Raw genomic sequence first — 17,281 nt, forward strand, 5'->3', positions numbered from 1 at the left:
GCGATGTGCGCCGTTTGGGGCACCAGACACAATCCCTCCGTTCACTTTCACGAGAGTAAGTCGGACTTTGGGCAGTGGTTGGTGCAGACAATCAACACATTCAAGAGTATTCCTCAGACAGTGAAGTTGGAGGACATTAGCGAAACAGAACGACTGTTGTGTGGTGCTCGGCTTGGGGGATTGTTGGTCGCCGCGTTCTCCAACAAGACGCTCCATGTTCGCGGCAGCAAAATCAATGTCGCAGAGCTTTGTAATTAATCATGTTGCTCGACTTGGGTCAAAGATGTTTACGCCGCCTGGAATCCTCGAATTTACCCTCACTATAGCGCGACTGACTACTGCATATCTTTCCAGACACACAATTTCGTCTCTCGAGAACCGACACATCGGTCTAGACATCCTAAGATTCTACATGGCCACCCGTCCGCCTACGTCGAAGCAATACTTTCCGCTTGACTGTTGTTACCTCGAGGTAGAAGCTTTCTGTCTCAGCCGAGCCGCCCCGTGAAGTTAGAGGCCGGTGGCGTGAACTCCATGCTCATTCTATAATCCGCGTTCGTCGAGTTCAAAGGCCCGACAGTCACGGGCAGTTTAAAGTTCCTGAAAATGTTGAGCGGGACGTTCGGACTCCCCGGGGCCGTAGTGATTTCAAACAAGACACTCGCAATGTCGGCACTGCCTTGTGGCCAGTCTGCAGGAATGTTGATGTAATGGTTGATGTTGTTGTTGATGTTCGAGTTGTCGAAACCCAAGAATTTTGCGCTTAGGGTCTGCCCTTTGCCTTCTGGATTACCCGCGTTTCCGTTGGCGATACCAAAGGTCTGAGCAACCTCAGTGACGCTGGTGCCATTGAACGATGTCGTAATGACAATCTTGACTTTGTCGCCCGCGCCGATGGTGGAGGGCGCCATGAAACCGGTGATCTTGGCTGTTGCTATGTGTGCTATCGGGAGGATTACGGCGAAGACGGTTGTCAGCTTCATGTTGTAAAGTGGTGGAATTGGATCTAAGGTCGTGAGTTTGCAACGATATGACTTTTGGGGGAGTCGGCGTATTAAGATAGGAGAGAAGTGATCGATGCAATGAATGAGCTGTATAGAACTCGACCTCATTGATGTTCTTGTACAAGCTCGCCCATCGTTCGCCGTGAGGCTGAGTTCTGCAGTTGTCGTAAGGCGGCGAACTACAAAAAGCGACAAGCTATATTTGCACATATCAAATTTTAGAAATGAAGCCGGTCTGTGAGATTTCCGTTCTCATGGGGACCAGAGTTGAGCTACCACACCGCGGAGTCTCCACGGAGCCTGACGACCTGCTTTCGGCTCTCGAGAGCCTTGATTGATAAGTCTGACAAGGTAAATCATCCGCTTCCTTGCACAGAGATGGTCAAGTCAGGGCAAAAAAAGGTCGGCGCTTCACATGTTGTACCAGTTCATCTTTTGACCCGTCTTTTTCCACCAAATTAATCACAAGCGGCAGTGATCTGTCATCTGCGCTATACGTTGCCGCAGCGACTACTTTCTCAGCAATCATTCGAGAGGTTCGAACACATTTTGGCTCCCACTATCCCCAGCTCACTCCACAGCCACTGCATAGAGACGTAACAGCCACGAAAAAGGCCGTACTTCCTGCTTGGCAGTCAAGCCTCTGCGGGTTTCGTAGAGAGATTAGATTAAAGTTGCGTTGATTTCTAAAATGATGAATTGATCTTGAGATCTACCGTCACCCCCTAGACGCTCTAGTCTTTGCACAATACTCGTAGCCACGCCTATTCCGGGCACGAAGCTCTAACGCTGGATATTGTGAGCCCAAACCCCAACCACAAGCGGCAGTTAGAGCAGGCTCGGCCTAAGACCGGCAACTCAACTACTCCGTAGGGCAGTTGATAATAGTCTTGGTGTATAAGTCGTGTTGTACGTACGTGCAGAAGACAATAGAAGAGATAGGATTCAAAGAATGTACAAGGCTAAAAGCAAGGCTGGGAAATGAATGAAGTACTACTTCTGTGTAACAAAGCAATACAATAGGCTATTCTGAATACAAGTACAAGTGATAATGTGCGGTCCTTCGCAAGTTCGATAGTTGTTCGAAGGAAAGCCCTCTTAAAACAATGAGTGGGACCCGTTCTTGCAAGAAACTCTCTTGCCCAGGCCAGGATATGAAGCACGGCTGTTACCGGCCTACAATATCCACATTGCACACCAAGCACGTCCCGAAATGGCAGAGGATGAGTCCTACCACATGCTCAATGAAGCTCAATCTCAATTATAGCCTCCGTGCTTCTCCGTGATGTGTAGATTTTTCTGATTCGTAGACCGGCCGACTCGACCACGTCCGACCACATTTGTTCAGTCCGCTCGTGGGCAGATACTAAACACATCATGAACATGTCCGATACTGTGTTCCGTGAATTCGCTTTCAGTGGTGGGATCACAGCCTCGTGAAGTAGAATGCGACTGTGGCTCTTGTCCATGGCAGGAACGAGGTTCTGCAGTATCTTCACGGCTTCCGGATCAGGCCAGTCATGCAGCACAGAGTGCAGAAAATAGAAAGAGGCGCCTTTGATGGGCTGCGGAGTAAAGAAGTCGTGCGCGAGAGCCTCGACAGGTGAGGCCACCTGGGCTCGAGCAATGACAGGCGCAAGATCTTGCAGCACAAGTGAGCCCTGTGGCAGATCTGGGAAGTGCGAGCGCAGTATCTCCAGGTCGTGACCAACTCCGCCGCCGACGTCGACTAGCACCGGCATGTCAGTCCGAGTCTGGCCTGCAATACTGTCCAGAGGGTAGACCTCAGTCCATGGCGCGGAAAGCGTAGTATACATCGTCATAGCATCGTTAAAACTTGCACCTACGCGGGGACTGGCGGCGAGGTAGCCAAAAAAGCTCTCGCCACCACTCCAGTCGTGGAAGTTGGTATGATCGGCGTCTGACGGATTGCGATATCCAGTCTTCGAGGCGAAGCGAGGAAAGTTCATGAGACTGGACCAAAAAGCATCGACACCACAGGCGTAGATGTTGGCAAATTTGAGATCCGTCAAGGCCGCACTGTAAGCAGTCAGGGCGTAAGTATCGACCTTGGTCTCCCGGATGAGATTCTACGACTCGAGCAACTTGAGCAAGCGTTCTGCACTGGTCGTTAGCTTAGACGGAACACCGCAGGCGTACGCACGACTCACTGAGTAGCGCGACATCAATGGCACCCATTCGGGCCAATTCATCGCTTGTAGCAGATTCTCCTCCTGCTGCACCCCATTTTGTCCAAAATTCGGCTTCGATTAGTGTCACGATTGCAGACAGCACTGCAGGATCTGCCCAGAGCTGCTCCCAGACAACCTCAGCCGGCCGCTGCACTCTCCTCAACGCTGCCCCCAGCGCGTCAACTGCGCGAAGTCGCTGAGACTCATCAGTAAAGCTGACGTCGTCGACGGTGTTCAGCGATTCCCAGAACTGATCAAGCTCCGTGGAGCAACGGGACGGCGGCATGGTATCCTGCAATGGTAAGTCTACCGCGGATCAAGTGAGTGGTCCACGCTGGCAAGAGCCGTGGAGTGAGACCACAAAGTCTCTTTATATCCTGCATTAGACTCAGTGATGTCATCCAAACCTCTTTTGCATGACACCGACTCCTCCACTTCCATGAGCGAGGAAGGCTGAGAACGAACTTTAATTGAAAAAATGATTGAAGCGACCCCTGTCAGCAACTACTGCTGATCACGTTTAGACAGCGGAATTAAAACGCACTAGAAATCGCGCCATGCTATTTACGTCTTGGAACATATCAGGTCAAGACAAGTGTGGCTCTGTATTCCTTCGAAGAGAGACGCAAGCTAGACGATCGATTTTCTGTAAGGGCTGGTAGCTGAAAGCGGATGCTTCTTAATGCAGCCTTACGGCACCCTGTCTACTGCATGGTGTCGTGCAAATTCGAGTCATGACTTTGCCGTGAACTCCCAATAACGCTCTGACACTCTCGGTAGGATCCGAGTGGCGTATATTTCACCCCCTCGAGTCCAAACGCTTGTGGCGATGTTGCTTGCAGTCCAGCTTCGCTGCCACTCCAAAGTGGCGAGCACGCAGCCCCCAGAACCGTTACATGGAGGCAATATTGATATTCCCCAATTCCGAGCGCCTTTCCCGTTAGTGTGTCAAGCACGCTGATGAGATCGGGAACCGAGGCCAGCAACTCCAAAGACGACGACAGAGGTTTCTCATGCTCAACCAGGAGGTTTTCGTTTTGGAACGGTATGCGAATCTTGCCGCCCACTGCCAACGGGTATGTGGACTTTGAGGACATGGCTTCGGTTCCAACGTGCTCAATCACAACCTCTCCAAAAGAATGTCTACCGCGAAGCCGACTGTCGATAGCTACGATCTTGCCTCGGAAGAGAATTCGGGCGACTTGATCCCCTCCCAGCTCCATTACGATCTGCTCAACTACTGTATCCGTTGTCATGTTCTCTTGAGCCGTGGCGATGCACCGTCCAATACGCCATGCCTGCGAAAGTGTGCGTTTCACGCCCAGTCGCTGCACTAATTCACCGGGAACAGGTTTTGCAGCAAAGCCGGCAAAATACCCCATCTCGACGCAGAGCGCCCGTATAGCACCGTCCAGTTGATCGTTGGTAGCACATTGAGTTAGGACAAGTGCGCAGCCATCGCCAGAAGCGATCGAGCAGGGAAGCAAGGCGGAGGGAGCATGGACGGAAAGAGTTGTCTGCCAAAGGTACGGAAATGCGCGACCTGGAGTTCCGAGTCTTAGTCAACGGGGCACTTTCAAAGAGACACCGCGCATAAACGCCAAGAGCTGAATACCGGCGGCGAAGAATCACGGTGGCTTCGACTCACCTATCCAGTCGGCGTCTACCACAGGACGATCGAATGCTCTGCTGGAGCCTTGCGTTAGCGCCACCATGCCATTCGACCCACCCACTTCTCCAGCCATGATGGCATCGAAGGATTCCAGGCCTTGGTGGCGAAGGATCTCTCGAATCGCGTGGGATGTCTCATTTGCACTCAGTCGCTCCGCAACAACAGGCGGCGAGCCAACATTGGCGGCCCCTGAGATACGACGTTAGCCAAGTGTGTTTAATGGTACGAGCGACTATTGCTATTAACGCTGGAAAGGCTTGTCTCGGCATCTTACAGATTACGTTGACCTTGTCCGCCAAATCGTCTGGATCGATAATGCGGATTCGATGACCCTTGTTGAGATGATCTTTGAGCTTGAGCAGTTCCGGGTAAGGAGAGCCGCCGCCGCCGCAGCCGAGCACATAGCATCCGTCTGCGAGCCATTCCAGGTCGAGCTCGGAGACCAACCACTCTTGAGTTTGTGTCTGAGGATTCAAATGTATCTGAGGTCTGTAGTCTCCGATTCGACCTCTCGCGGCCTCTGGAACGTAGGGACTAGCATCGCCGACCACGGTTGCCTGTAAGATCATGGGCCTTAGCAGAGTGCATCATGGACCAAGTGAATTTGCGACTTGCCTTGGCCTGCATTTCGTCATACATCGATTCAAGTCCAGCTGGTGCATCATCGCCATTAGGCGCTGATATGGAGCTCGGCACAAAGTCACCAACGGCTTTCACGACCACGCGGACCGTGTTGGCGACGTACTGTAGTGGCAGTGTCAGCACCTCAACGATCTCCTCAGTGCCTGGTAGCACTCCTTTACTTCGCAACTTCTCTAACGAAAGCTGCTTGACCTTCTGCAAGCACGCAGCTACTCCTTCAGCGGATGCAGTCTCAATCGTATCCAGAGTCACGCTGATCTTGGCGGTTGCGGCACCAATGGCGTTGGCCACGTCGTGAAAGTCAGGTCTGATGATCTGAGAGACCCCTGAGAGCTCTGCTGGCGCGAGAAGAGACCCTCCGCCGACAATGAGCATCTGCAGGTCTCCTGGAGAAGTCTTCACGGACTCAACGACTGCTTCGAGTGATTTGCGCATGGCTTGCTGGGCCTGAAAAATTGTAGACTGAGGAATCTGTTGCAATCTTGATACGTCACCACCACGAATATTGGGCGCTCCGGCAGCGATAGCCACGTCCATGGCTGTGAGCGAGTCTCCGCCAAAGATGAATGCCTTCTCGCGGATGCTGTATCCTACAGAGTCTCGCCCTACCGTGACTGTTCCATCTCCCTGCTTGCGGACCATGGATCCACCTCCAAGCGGTAGGGAAATTACATGTGGTATCGCGTAGTTGACCTTGACGCCTCCAACCCGAGAGCCGATCACCCCTTGGCGGGGATATCCCGATGGCAGTAGTATACAGACGTCACTCGTTGTGCCTCCGATGTCACAAACTATAACAGGAGCTTTGCTGTGCTCGCTGGCGGTAGGGAGCTGTCCGATACCGCTCAGATATGCAGCGCCGCGGATGGAATTCGTCGCTCCCGAGGCGAAAGTGCGGATCGGTTGCGCTGAAGAGGCCTCTACCATAGTCCCATCGTTCTGAGTGAGATACAGTGGGCACGCCAGGCCGAGCTTGAGGTTCGCGTACTGACAACGACGAATCGTATGTTTCGCGAAGTGATAGACTGCCGCATTGAGGATTGACGCATTTTCTCGCTCCAAAAGACCCAGGTTTGCGATGTCAGATGAGCACACTACGGCAACGTGCGGCAGTCGACGGTGTATCAGGTCATAGACCCGGTATTCTTGGTTGGTTCGGAGAGGGGAGAAGATACCGACAATCGCTATGGCCTTAATCTTGTTAGCGCTGACTCGGTCGCAGAAGGCCCCTACAGCAGCTTCATCCACTAGCGCTTCTGGGACCCCATCAATGCGTAGGCCCCCGTCCGCGTAGTCGAAGAAGCCCTCGACGATGCCCCGAAGCTCTGAAGGGAAGTCCACGAAAGGCGGAATCTCTCTGGTAAAGCTTTTGGAAAGCCGAAGTATGGCGACTCTGTCCAATTTCCTGGCGTCCCGCTCAGCCACGGCGTTAATGAAGTGTGTAGTACCAACTGCGACGCAGCTAACAAGGCTGCGATTGATCTTGGAGGCTGCAAGTACTTGTGCGACAGCTTGCTCGATCCCAGAAGTCACGTCCGCTGTCGTTGGCGCTTTGTGTGTCGCTATCACTGACCTGATGGGGTCCTTGATCGAAGTGTCCAAAATCACAGCATCGGTGTTCGTCCCGCCGACATCGATACCGATGCGGTAGTGAAAGGTGTCACTGGTCCCCATGACGGGTTTAACGTATCGTGGGGCTGATTTGGGGCGTTCGTGATGTGGTGTGCGGCAGAGGCGAATGGAGGCCTCTCTCAGAGGCCTGGAACAAGAGAACAGCATGCCCTAAAATAGTGCCCATCAATACAACCGATACCCGCGGAGAGTCCGCATTGAGTTCAACATTGCTCCTGATTTGGGAAGGCTTGCTTTTTCCTGTATTGGTAGCACTTGCTTGTTCCTTTCCGTAGATAAGTGCAGCCGTCACTAGCCATAGAGCCATTCCAGCAATGGCGCTTGAAGCCGGTCCAGCGACGCTTAGGGTTTTTAACCGCATCCTTCTCTCCATCATCTGGTTCGGTGTCAATGCCTGGCAAGGCGGATTGGTAACGTACGTTTGCCTGCGCGCTATCTGGCCCAGCATCGACAAAATACACAACACCATTCCTGCGAGCGAGGGCATGACACTGCCGCAGTTTGTCAGCTTCATTGTCTTCTACGTGTTAATGTTGCCCTTCCTCTATCTTCCTCCGCAGTATCTCAAGTATGTCGTCTACACAACTTCACTCGCAGCTTTTGTCGCCCAGCTGGGCCTTGTGGTGAGTCGTCGAGAACCCCTTTGGCAAGATTTCGTTCGCGAATTTGTGATTTCTTCCAATCTCCAGGGTTGGGCATGTGGTACGGCTGAAAATCTTTCTGCTGCACTGAAGGCATCCTCACCGCCGGCCCCGAGTGGCCAGCTGGGATGGCTCTTCTTGTACGGAATCTCGACCACCATGTCTAGCATCACGAGTGGAACTTTGAGCATCTGCGATTACACTCGTTTCGCTAAAGAACCTCAGAGCGGTATCTTCGCAATCATATCTTCTGCATTTCAGAAAGATGCTGATCTTCCCTTGAGGGATCTGGTCACAGCTCGTCGGTGCTGTTCCCGCATGGATTTCAAACGTCTTCGGACTGTTGACTATCGCCGCCACCAGCACACGCTACCATGCAGCCCAATGGAGCGTACCGACTCTCCTAGTAGCTGTGCAGGACGCAGATAAATGCCCGAGAACGAGGGCGGCCGTTTTCTTCTGTGCATTTGCTTTCTTTGCCAACCAGATTGCCCTCAATATCATTGGCAACTCTTTTTCCGGAGGTACCGACATGGCGTCGCTGCTCCCTAGATGGATCAACATCCGGCGTGGGCAATATTTGACCGCCGTACTCGGCCTCGCTACGAATCCGTGGAGGCTGCTCAGCAGTGCCGGGGTTTTCTTGACCGTTATATCCGGATATACTGTGTTCGTCCAGCCTTTTATTGGGATCTTGGTTGGATACTACTTCATCGTCTACAAACAACGTGTTCTGATTGAGCACTTGTATCGAGTAGGTAAAGACTCCTCGATATACTGGTATTTCCACGGTGTCAACTGGCGTGCAATCTTCGCAGTACGTTATGGTCTACTCCTCCTGCTACTGGCTTGCACTGACAATTGGCTCGCGATAGTGGCTGGTGGGAGTGGTACCTCATCTGCCAGGCTTCTTACACGCTGTCAGTTCCACCATCTGGGTCTCCAATGGCGCAGCCCACCTATACCAGCTCACCTCGATCACAAGCTCCCTCTTTGCCTTTCTCACGACGGTCTTGCTTGCGTATCTTTTCCCTGTTAAGAGTCAAGCAGAATATGTTCAGAGCTCGGACCGCGACACTTCTGTTCTTCGCAGTGCGCAATTTGCCGACCAAATGTACTACACGCCTGGACTTGAAATCAGGAAGGAGGTGAGTCTTGGCAGCGATCAGGACGAAGAGAAGTTGGCTGGGATGAAGATCGAAGGAGAAGCATTCAAGGTCCGGCTGAGCGCTGAGATGACTTGATCGATTCGAGGAATACGGCTTTTGGCCGGTCAGATCCGTTGGTTGGCAACAGAGCAGCAATTTCGCCGTGGTCGCTATAGCCTAGAGGTCTAGCTCTACTTCAACACTAGCTGGTTTAGCTGTACATATCAAAACGCCTCCATCAGGCTCTAGAGATCCCGAGACGCTTCCTTTGCACAGCGTCGTTTTGCAGGCTCCACAACTCCCAACGCGACAACCATGGTCAGGTGACAGTCCAACCGCTTCTGCAACCTCCAATATCGACATGGGCTGGTCCTCCGACCAGGATACCGTCTTCTTACTCTTGGCGAACCTTATTGTTGCTTTCTTCATGTCTGTCGCCTCGCTTTCCAGCTTTCCAGCAAAAAGCTCACTGCGAATCATTGCTTCTGGAACGCCAATGTTTTTCAAATGCTGTTTTACGGTAATTTCGAACGCCACTGGGCCACAAATGTAGCAGGTCGACTTGCAGCCCTCGATTTCGATGGGTGTAACGTCAAGTGGGTTGATATGATAGGGGTCTGTGAGGATCTGTCGAGTGTCTTCATCACTTGGCCGTCCTCGGAAGAAGGAGATGTTATCTTCATGGTTCTGAAGGGTTTCCTCAAAAGTCGTCTCATCCAGCTCGCAGGTCAGGAAGATGTATTTCTTAATCAGCTTGTGTCCACTTGCTTTTAGAATCTCGTCCAAGTGAGGAATATTGTCCTTGTCGGATGCAACATGGATCCACACTGCCGGTGCCTTGCTCACGGCATAGTGTTGAAGATGTGCCTTCATCATGCTTATCATTGGTGTGACACCGATTCCAGCGGAGAGGTAAACTTGGCGACCGACCCACTGCGGCGTCCAATCTAAATGAAAGCGGCCTGCTGGCGATCGCACTGAGAGAATATTTCCTACAGTGCAGTGGTCGTACATCCATGCGGAGCCTTGGTTTTGACGTTTGATTGACACGCGATAGTGAGCCGGTTCGTGGTGGCTGGGCCAGTCTGAGATGGTCCAGCTTCGAGTGAGGCCACTGGGAAGCTTGACGTTAATGAATTGACCGGGCAGATAATTTGCAAGCGGCAGGCTGTCTTTCTGGAGAGGCTTGAAGTAGAACGACTTGATCTCAGGCGCAGGCTGTTCGACCCTTTCGACACGCAAGTCACGCCAACTTTTCCACGCTCCTTTCCCAAGATAATCGTCGTCTTGCAAGGCGGAGATTTTCCGGGCAAAAAGGAGCCTGTTCATGCCAAACAGCAGAGGATCTTTTGCAAGTATGTCCATGACATCCCTGCTCTTCAGACCGCGACAAAAGGCTAGCTGCGTGATGGCGGCCACGTCATGAGCACCTGGTGCGCCTGGTTGGATCAGTTCGGCCTTATCTCCCGGGCGAACGATACCGCCCTCAATGACTTTCATATAGACTCCAGCTCTACCCGAGTCGGCAAGCTCTTTCAACCATTTATCTGGCTGTTGAAGTCGCCAGGAGAGCTTGAAACACGGCACCCGGGCGCCGCAGACTTGTAGTTTAACATTCCTCCCTACCAACCAAACATCACCCAGGCGGAAATCGCGTTCGTCGAGAGCTGTCGAGAAAGTGATGTTCTCACCCCACGTGCCCCATTTCCAAGTGGCTGGATCCACGTCAAGTCTCCGAGCCCAGTACTCGTAGTGTTCTTTGAAAAACACGTACACATGGGCATTGTGCGCCGCCAGGCGGTTTTCGGTAACGCCATTCTGCTGCAATTGCAAGGTCGATGCGGATTCGTGGACGATAGAGGTCTGGAAGCGAAAGCCTTTCGATTCGTACCATTGCGGGGTTCCGACGCTGACGTCTATGACCTCCATGGTAGCGCCTTGGCTTCGTAAGAGTATGGGGCTTCCGGTCAAACTGGTCTCAGCTCTGGCGAGGAAATTTGATACTTTCGCATGATACCAACACCGATGCTCAACAGCTGACACTGCTTGGACAACGGGGCTGTACATCAGCTTGAAAACTGGGTGGACACTACATGGTGTTCCGGACACTCCGCGGAACATCCGCTGCGGGAAAGAGGCTGACCAAGCAATCAGGCTACTCGCAAGGCTTCCTTCCGAGGACGAACGGCGTTTGCAAATTTGACAACCTGACAGCCACTCTACGGCGGCGATTGTTCATACTCGAATGGTGCTAGGGCTTATCGGGTTCGCTAAGTTCGACGTGGGACGGGCAATCCGCGGAGATGGCTTGGTTCTTATCTAGCACATTTTACTGTCACCAGTGTGGGCGAGACCAGCCTCTGAAAGCCATTACCGATGCCTCGATCTGTAACCCAGGTCGCTTCGTCTCAACATTTGCATCTCGATATGCGTTCAGAACTTTCGGTCTCTCGATCGCTTTGGATGTCTTGCAGGAAACGTCGCGTCTCTACACTTCCGCGTATACTGCATTGTGGAAACGAGACAGACGCTAGAACAGAGCCGCTGAGCGAAAATCGCCGCATTCCGTGGCCGCACCTGATGCAAGCAGATTGGAGAATTCATAACCTAGCTTTGCCCGACATCTAGGCCCACAGCAAGGATGACTGTCCAGGCTTGAGCTGCCGACATCACGCGGAGCCACTTTGACACTCCTCGCACCCGAGCAAACCCCATTTCTAGTTTTTAATTCCAGGTGGAACCCTACTGATCTGTTCTTGCCGTTCTATGATGCTTGCGGCGGTCTTTTCGTTCTCAGCATGGACTTTATCACCATCAGAGCAAAGAGCGAGCCTACGCCCGCAATGGAAAGACAGTGAACTTTCGAGACTCATTTTTTTGATCATTTCACCTGGGAGTTGCTGGGTTTGTGTCGGCACTATGTTGCTGACGTTCTCCATGTTCTGGCTACTATCATATCTGCCGCATCTTCGATCTCTTACAACATGCCCTGTCTCGTACTACAGCACGCTGAGGATTATGCCATTGGGCGATTCGATAACAGAAGGCTACGGAAGCAGCGACTACAATGGGTACAGGCTCTTCTTACATCAGAAGCTTTCGGCACACCGATGTGTGCGAGAGAAATTGGAGTTCATTGGTAAGCTTGTGTATCTTGCTCATCTCGATCCGGAGATGGATCCCTACTGACGACAAGAAAGGCAGTCAAAAGTCAGGATTATCTCCCGTGAACCAGAACGAAGGATATAGCGGCGCAGATCTGGAGACCTTGCTTACTGCACATCACGATGGTTGGATGCAATCACTTGTACACCAAAGGCCTCATGTGGTGCTTTTGCACATTGGAACGAACGACATGTCACCTCTGCGTCGAGCGGACCAGGCCACACCCGTGGAAGCTCCGCCAAAGCTTGACGAATTGATTCGTGACATCCTTCATCTGTCACCAGTCGTCACGCTCCTGGTCGCCCAAATCATATCGTCGCCCAAATCATATCGTCGCCCAAATCATATCGTCGCCCAATCCTTGATGGAAGGGCAACAGTCCGGCATACAATGACGCGATTTTGGGCATCGTGGCTAAGTACCGCGAGAAAGGTTTCAAAATCGCGGCGGTGGACATGAGAAGGATAGGAGCGGAATTTATCAGACAATTTGATGCGTCGATGAAAGAATGTAAAGACTTGATTGAAGATGGTGTTCATCCCACAGACGAAGGGTACCGGAAGATGGCAGAGGAATGGGAGAGCGGTCTCGTCTCCGCCCACGAGTTGGGTTGGCTAAGGATGTGAGTCCTCGTGATATCTATCCCGAAACTGTGGCCAATGACCAACAGAACATGAGTCTACGTTGCGAAGACGACCTCGGTACGTAAAGACTGGCACAACTAGAACGAGTTTCAGTCCAGGGCCAAGGTTGCCGGGGGATGTAAGGAGCGATCACATCGGCTCTGAATACTACTTGGTCCCCCTACTGGTCTTCATCAATCTAGTATTGCTACTAAACAGAGGCTTTTGTTGTGATGAGGCGAAGGGAGGCTGGAATTGTCGTTCTCAACCTCTAAGCCTCGAAGGATTTTGGGCGCTCATCGTCATGCCCTAATGTACCAGCCGCAAGTGCCAGGGGTATGTTAACGAATGTCAGGGCTCACATAAAGACACCACTTCTGGGGGGTCAATGGATGAGCTATCGCCCCAACTATCTTCAAGATTTCTCTGGGAGTACGCTACCTTTGAGATGCACTGGACAATCCTTGATGGGCCCCTGTGAAGTTGTGTCTAGAGTCCGGACGTCACTAGAGGGCATCTGCTAACATTTAATTTCTCTATGGCAGACTGTGGCCCCGCCCGCTGGTACCAACTTTTCCACGATGAATGAATATCCGCTGAACGCATGTTGTGATGCCTTCGGCCAGGTAAGCAGTTGCATCTTCCCGCTTGAGCGTTGACCCAAACCCCAACAAGACGTATAAGCTGACAGATTTGGAGTGCGGAACTACTGAAGAGTTCTGTACTAATACGAATACTGGAGTCCCGGGCTCACGCGCACCGGGTACCAATGGCTGTATCTCCAACTGCGGCACAGATGTGGTCATTGGCGCGAAGCCCTCGACTTATATGAAGTTTGGTTTCTACGAGGGCTACAACTTGGGACGCCCATGTCTATATCAGACCCCAGGTCAGATTGACACCTCCAATTATACGCACTTGGGATATTCGTTCGGCACGCTCTCCACCGACTATGAAGTTCAGATTGGCGACCCCCTGTCCATGTATACATGGGATGAGTTCCTGCGCTTGGAAGGGCCGTCCAAGATTCTTGTCATTGGACGCTGGGCATTTTCCACCGACACGGATACTTACAACATCTTTCGTATGTGCCACCCTCTTTCTCAATTGTATATTGGAAAAATGCTGACCTCGGTCTTCCTCATCAGGTCAAGGAGTCACCGCTGAGAATCGTCAGACTATGGCCAACAACATCGCCACATTCGTAAAGAACAGCAACGTTGATGGCGTTTGCATCGATTGGGAGTACCCTGGAGCGCCCGATATTCCTGGCATACCTCCAGACAGCCCGGATAGCGGAATGAACTACTTGGAGTTCCTTAAATTGCTGAGGACTGCACTTCCGAGTAACTCCCAGCTCTCCGTTGCAATGCCAGCCTCCTACTGGTACTTGAAGAATTTCCCTGTCAGCGACATGTCGGGAGTGCTTGACTATGCCATTTTCATGACATATGACCTGCACAGCACGGTGCGTAACATGGCCAGCCTAGGGGGCAGAACACCAGGCTGACCTTTATAATTCCAGTGGGACGGGGGCAACCAATATTCTCAAGAGCGCTGCTCTACCGGCGACTGTCTTCGTAGTGATGTTAATCTCACAGAGACGATCAACTCCCTGGCGATGGTAAGCTTGGTGTCGTACATTGCCCACTTCAGACTTCTTCTAATGCTGCGACAAGGTTACGAAAGCCGGACTGCCGTCCACCAAAGTGGTCGTTGGTACAACTAGCTATGGACGATCTTTCAAGATGGCTCGAGCTGGCTGCGACGGGCCAGATTGCATGTGGGTTAAACAAAAAGCCGGAAGGCTACTCCTCCGAGTTTCTTAGGCGTTCACTGACCTTGTTCTCTTCATTACAGGTGGGTAGGCTCAGCTGGGCAGTCTGAAGCTGAACCAGGCCCATGTACTCAGACGGCAGGCTATCTTGCAAACGCCGATATCGAAGCGATCATCAACAACGCCAGCCGGGTGACCAAGCAATATCTCGATTCGACAAGTGACTCGACCATCCTTGTCTACGACGATGTGCAGTGGGTTGCGTACGAATCAGACAGCCTACGCGACACTCGTGCGACCCTTTATCAAGGCAGTACGTGCCCCTGAGAGTTCACTGTTCCCCTTTCCTTCGAGACAAATGCTGATCACGATCCGCCTAAGTCAACATGGGCGGTGTTTGTGACTGGGCAATCGATCTGCAGACATGCAACGAGCCACCAAGTCGCTCGAATTCATGGGCAGAGTTCATTTCTGCTGTCAACGTCGGATCAGATCCGGCGGACGTCGGAAATCGTACGGGCAATTGGACTACACTCACCTGTACCGACGACGCGGTAACCAACATTCGAGGCTTGACGCCACAAGAACGCTGGGATGAACTCGACTGCAAGGACGCATGGACGGATGTGATCTCGGTATGGCAGAACATTGACCAAGGCCACGATAGCTTGAGCTTCACCGAATCTATCTCCGACACGCTACATGGCCCAGAGAATGCCAATTGCAGCCAGGCTGGGCCTTTGAGTAACTGTGAGCAGACCCAACAGTGTTCCGACTTTGTTGGTGAAGGCACCGGCCCTGCGGGCTACGAGATTTGGAATTCCATGGTTTACATCAACGAGGTAAAGCAGATTCGGGCGCTAGCCTTCCAACAATCTGGAATTTGCCATAGACGGTTCTGACTGACTGGCTATAGATGTACACGAGCTTCATCGATGCCATTACAGGATTCGCAGCACTTTCGATAGACAGCTCGCTGTCCAGCTTCGAGGATACGTTCGCGCCGGTGCCGCCACCTCCTAGCGACGAGGTTGCCCAACTCATCATTGCTTTTGTCACCCTAGGGGCCTCCGCGATCGCTGCACCATTCTTTAATTCCAGCAAGTCAAGTAATATACTCTTCCGCATCGGAGAATGGTAAGACCTGTGAGCTGATTTCGATACTAATCCTCTCACAGTCTTCAAGTCATTGCCATATTTTGCAGCAAATCCCAACATATTGGGCATTGACAAAGATCTCACGAGTGCGTTAATCACCTTCGGATCTAATGTTGCAAAGGATGTCATTACAGGTGGCCCAGGGTAAGTGCACAACCTCTTTGAGAGAGCTTCTATTCATCCCACCAGCACGTGAAACGCGGTTTGATGCTGCTTTCTATAGAACTGTACTGACTAGAAAGCAGAAGTGCTTGGACGGTGGAAGATCAAGACTCATTTTCCGCTTACTTGGGTCAGATCGTATTTGGCTGCAGCAACGCTACTACATACACTCTCGCAGGCCTGTTCAACGGTTCTGATGCCGGTATTACTACACTTTCAACAGCCATAGCCGACAGCCATTTCATCGAAGGAAATACAGGAACACCACAGACGTCGACGCTCAGCTCGGAAACGATATCTGACCTGGAAGCGGCTATGACTAGGGTGTTCTATGGCTTTGCTATTCCATTAGCGTGGTCCGCAACAAACAAAGGAGTCATTGTCATGGATACGGGATACACCTGCGATCAGGCACCTCTTAGCGCTGATACCCTGTTAGAACTCAATCTTGATACAGCAGACGGCACTCAGGCTTCTAGTTGCTATAACAATGAGATCTACTATCTTGTCTACTATGACACAATGGACCTGCAAGGCGAGTCTGGCGATCCCCCGGATGATACATTCGAACCAGCTCCAGGCTCGTCAGACCTAGATGGAACAATATGGGGGACCGTCACAGTAGACGACATTGTCAAAGGAGCCGTTCGAACTTATCAACAAAATGGCAACGAGAATGGAGGGGCGGTCGCGGATCCTACGCACCCTGGCACCCTTGCAGATCTGCAGAATGTAGACATCACCACACCCGGCTTTATACGGATTCCAGTCTGCAGCTCCGGCGAAGCTCAAAATGCTGTGAGTCCTCATTACTCGAACCGAATCAACGCCAGTGATCCGAACAATCCGTGTGTCCCTTTGCAGGGCGTCACAGAATGTGAAAGCTTTACCTACACCAGCGAGACTAGTTCCGCCTCTGCCCTGGTCTCTGATTGCCAGGACATCATCAACAATATCCAACAGACAACGAGGCTATGGAATGCAACGCTGAACATATACATAGCTAGCTAAGTAGCCTAGTCGTCGAATGGTCGCACATTCATTCACTTGCAATTCGCTGCCCTGATCCATCGGAGAAGACTCCTGTTTTCCTCAAACGTGCAAGTTACGATACCTTCGCCAGACCGGCTGCCTTAAATTAGCTCTAAGTGAGCGGACAGGCAACGGGGTACTTCGAAGGTGCACTTTCGAGCGGGTGGAGTCACTGCGAAGTCGATGAATGTGGATTTTTGGGTTTCCGCAAGTCACATGCTTCCATGCAGCCAGCACATGGTAGCAGTATAAAATAGTTCGGGGGCGTACACATACACATGGCAAGATAAGCCCCATTTTCGAGACTTCAAGAAGTTCCAGCTCAGTCGTGGGATGTGACCGATGGGCTTCAAATTGTTGTAGTCACTGCACTGCGAACGAGATTCGCATCTAATTCATCCGGCATTTCCTCGCGGCGCGAATGATGCGTACC

The 17,281-nt window shown here is 51.9% G+C and overlaps 6 protein-coding genes across 6 annotated transcripts; 2 read left to right on the top strand and 4 right to left on the bottom strand.

Moving 5' to 3' along the window:
• Positions 1 to 488: 488 nt before the first annotated feature.
• On the bottom strand, positions 489 to 983 carry M409DRAFT_28778 (uncharacterized protein; the record flags this gene model as incomplete). The annotated part of the gene is made up of 1 exon (XM_033809179.1): positions 489 to 983. One exon carries the CDS (start codon positions 981 to 983, stop codon positions 489 to 491), a length of 495 nt encoding a protein of 164 aa, XP_033661787.1.
• A 1,262-nt stretch (positions 984 to 2,245) lies between these two features.
• On the bottom strand, positions 2,246 to 3,482 carry M409DRAFT_37660 (uncharacterized protein; the record flags this gene model as incomplete). Its single annotated transcript, XM_033810775.1, has 2 exons — positions 2,246 to 3,094; positions 3,147 to 3,482. The coding sequence occupies 2 exons, from the start codon at positions 3,480 to 3,482 to the stop codon at positions 2,246 to 2,248; spliced, it is 1,185 nt and encodes a 394-aa protein (XP_033661788.1).
• Positions 3,483 to 3,900: 418 nt separating this feature from the next.
• On the bottom strand, positions 3,901 to 7,184 carry M409DRAFT_37650 (uncharacterized protein; the record flags this gene model as incomplete). Its single annotated transcript, XM_033810772.1, has 4 exons — positions 3,901 to 4,739; positions 4,845 to 5,057; positions 5,143 to 5,402; positions 5,464 to 7,184. 4 exons carry the CDS (start codon positions 7,182 to 7,184, stop codon positions 3,901 to 3,903), a joined length of 3,033 nt encoding a protein of 1,010 aa, XP_033661789.1.
• A 272-nt stretch (positions 7,185 to 7,456) lies between these two features.
• Positions 7,457 to 9,027, top strand: M409DRAFT_37668 (uncharacterized protein; the record flags this gene model as incomplete). The annotated part of the gene is made up of 4 exons (XM_033810778.1): positions 7,457 to 7,765; positions 7,832 to 8,012; positions 8,068 to 8,600; positions 8,659 to 9,027. 4 exons carry the CDS (start codon positions 7,457 to 7,459, stop codon positions 9,025 to 9,027), a joined length of 1,392 nt encoding a protein of 463 aa, XP_033661790.1.
• Positions 9,028 to 9,108: 81 nt separating this feature from the next.
• Positions 9,109 to 10,860, bottom strand: M409DRAFT_28781 (uncharacterized protein; the record flags this gene model as incomplete). Its single annotated transcript, XM_033809180.1, has 1 exon — positions 9,109 to 10,860. The coding sequence occupies one exon, from the start codon at positions 10,858 to 10,860 to the stop codon at positions 9,109 to 9,111; it is 1,752 nt and encodes a 583-aa protein (XP_033661791.1).
• A 2,404-nt stretch (positions 10,861 to 13,264) lies between these two features.
• Positions 13,265 to 16,827, top strand: M409DRAFT_37669 (glycoside hydrolase family 18 protein; the record flags this gene model as incomplete). Its single annotated transcript, XM_033810779.1, has 10 exons — positions 13,265 to 13,345; positions 13,419 to 13,803; positions 13,868 to 14,187; positions 14,245 to 14,343; positions 14,399 to 14,502; positions 14,580 to 14,809; positions 14,878 to 15,323; positions 15,413 to 15,605; positions 15,675 to 15,798; positions 15,900 to 16,827. Coding segments are annotated over 10 exons (2,910 nt in total), but the record flags the coding sequence as incomplete, so codon positions are not given.
• Positions 16,828 to 17,281: the final 454 nt, after the last annotated feature.

This window comes from Zasmidium cellare (assembly GCF_010093935.1).
Source record: "Zasmidium cellare ATCC 36951 unplaced genomic scaffold M409scaffold_45, whole genome shotgun sequence".
In the NCBI taxonomy this organism is placed as follows: domain Eukaryota; kingdom Fungi; phylum Ascomycota; class Dothideomycetes; order Mycosphaerellales; family Mycosphaerellaceae; genus Zasmidium; species Zasmidium cellare.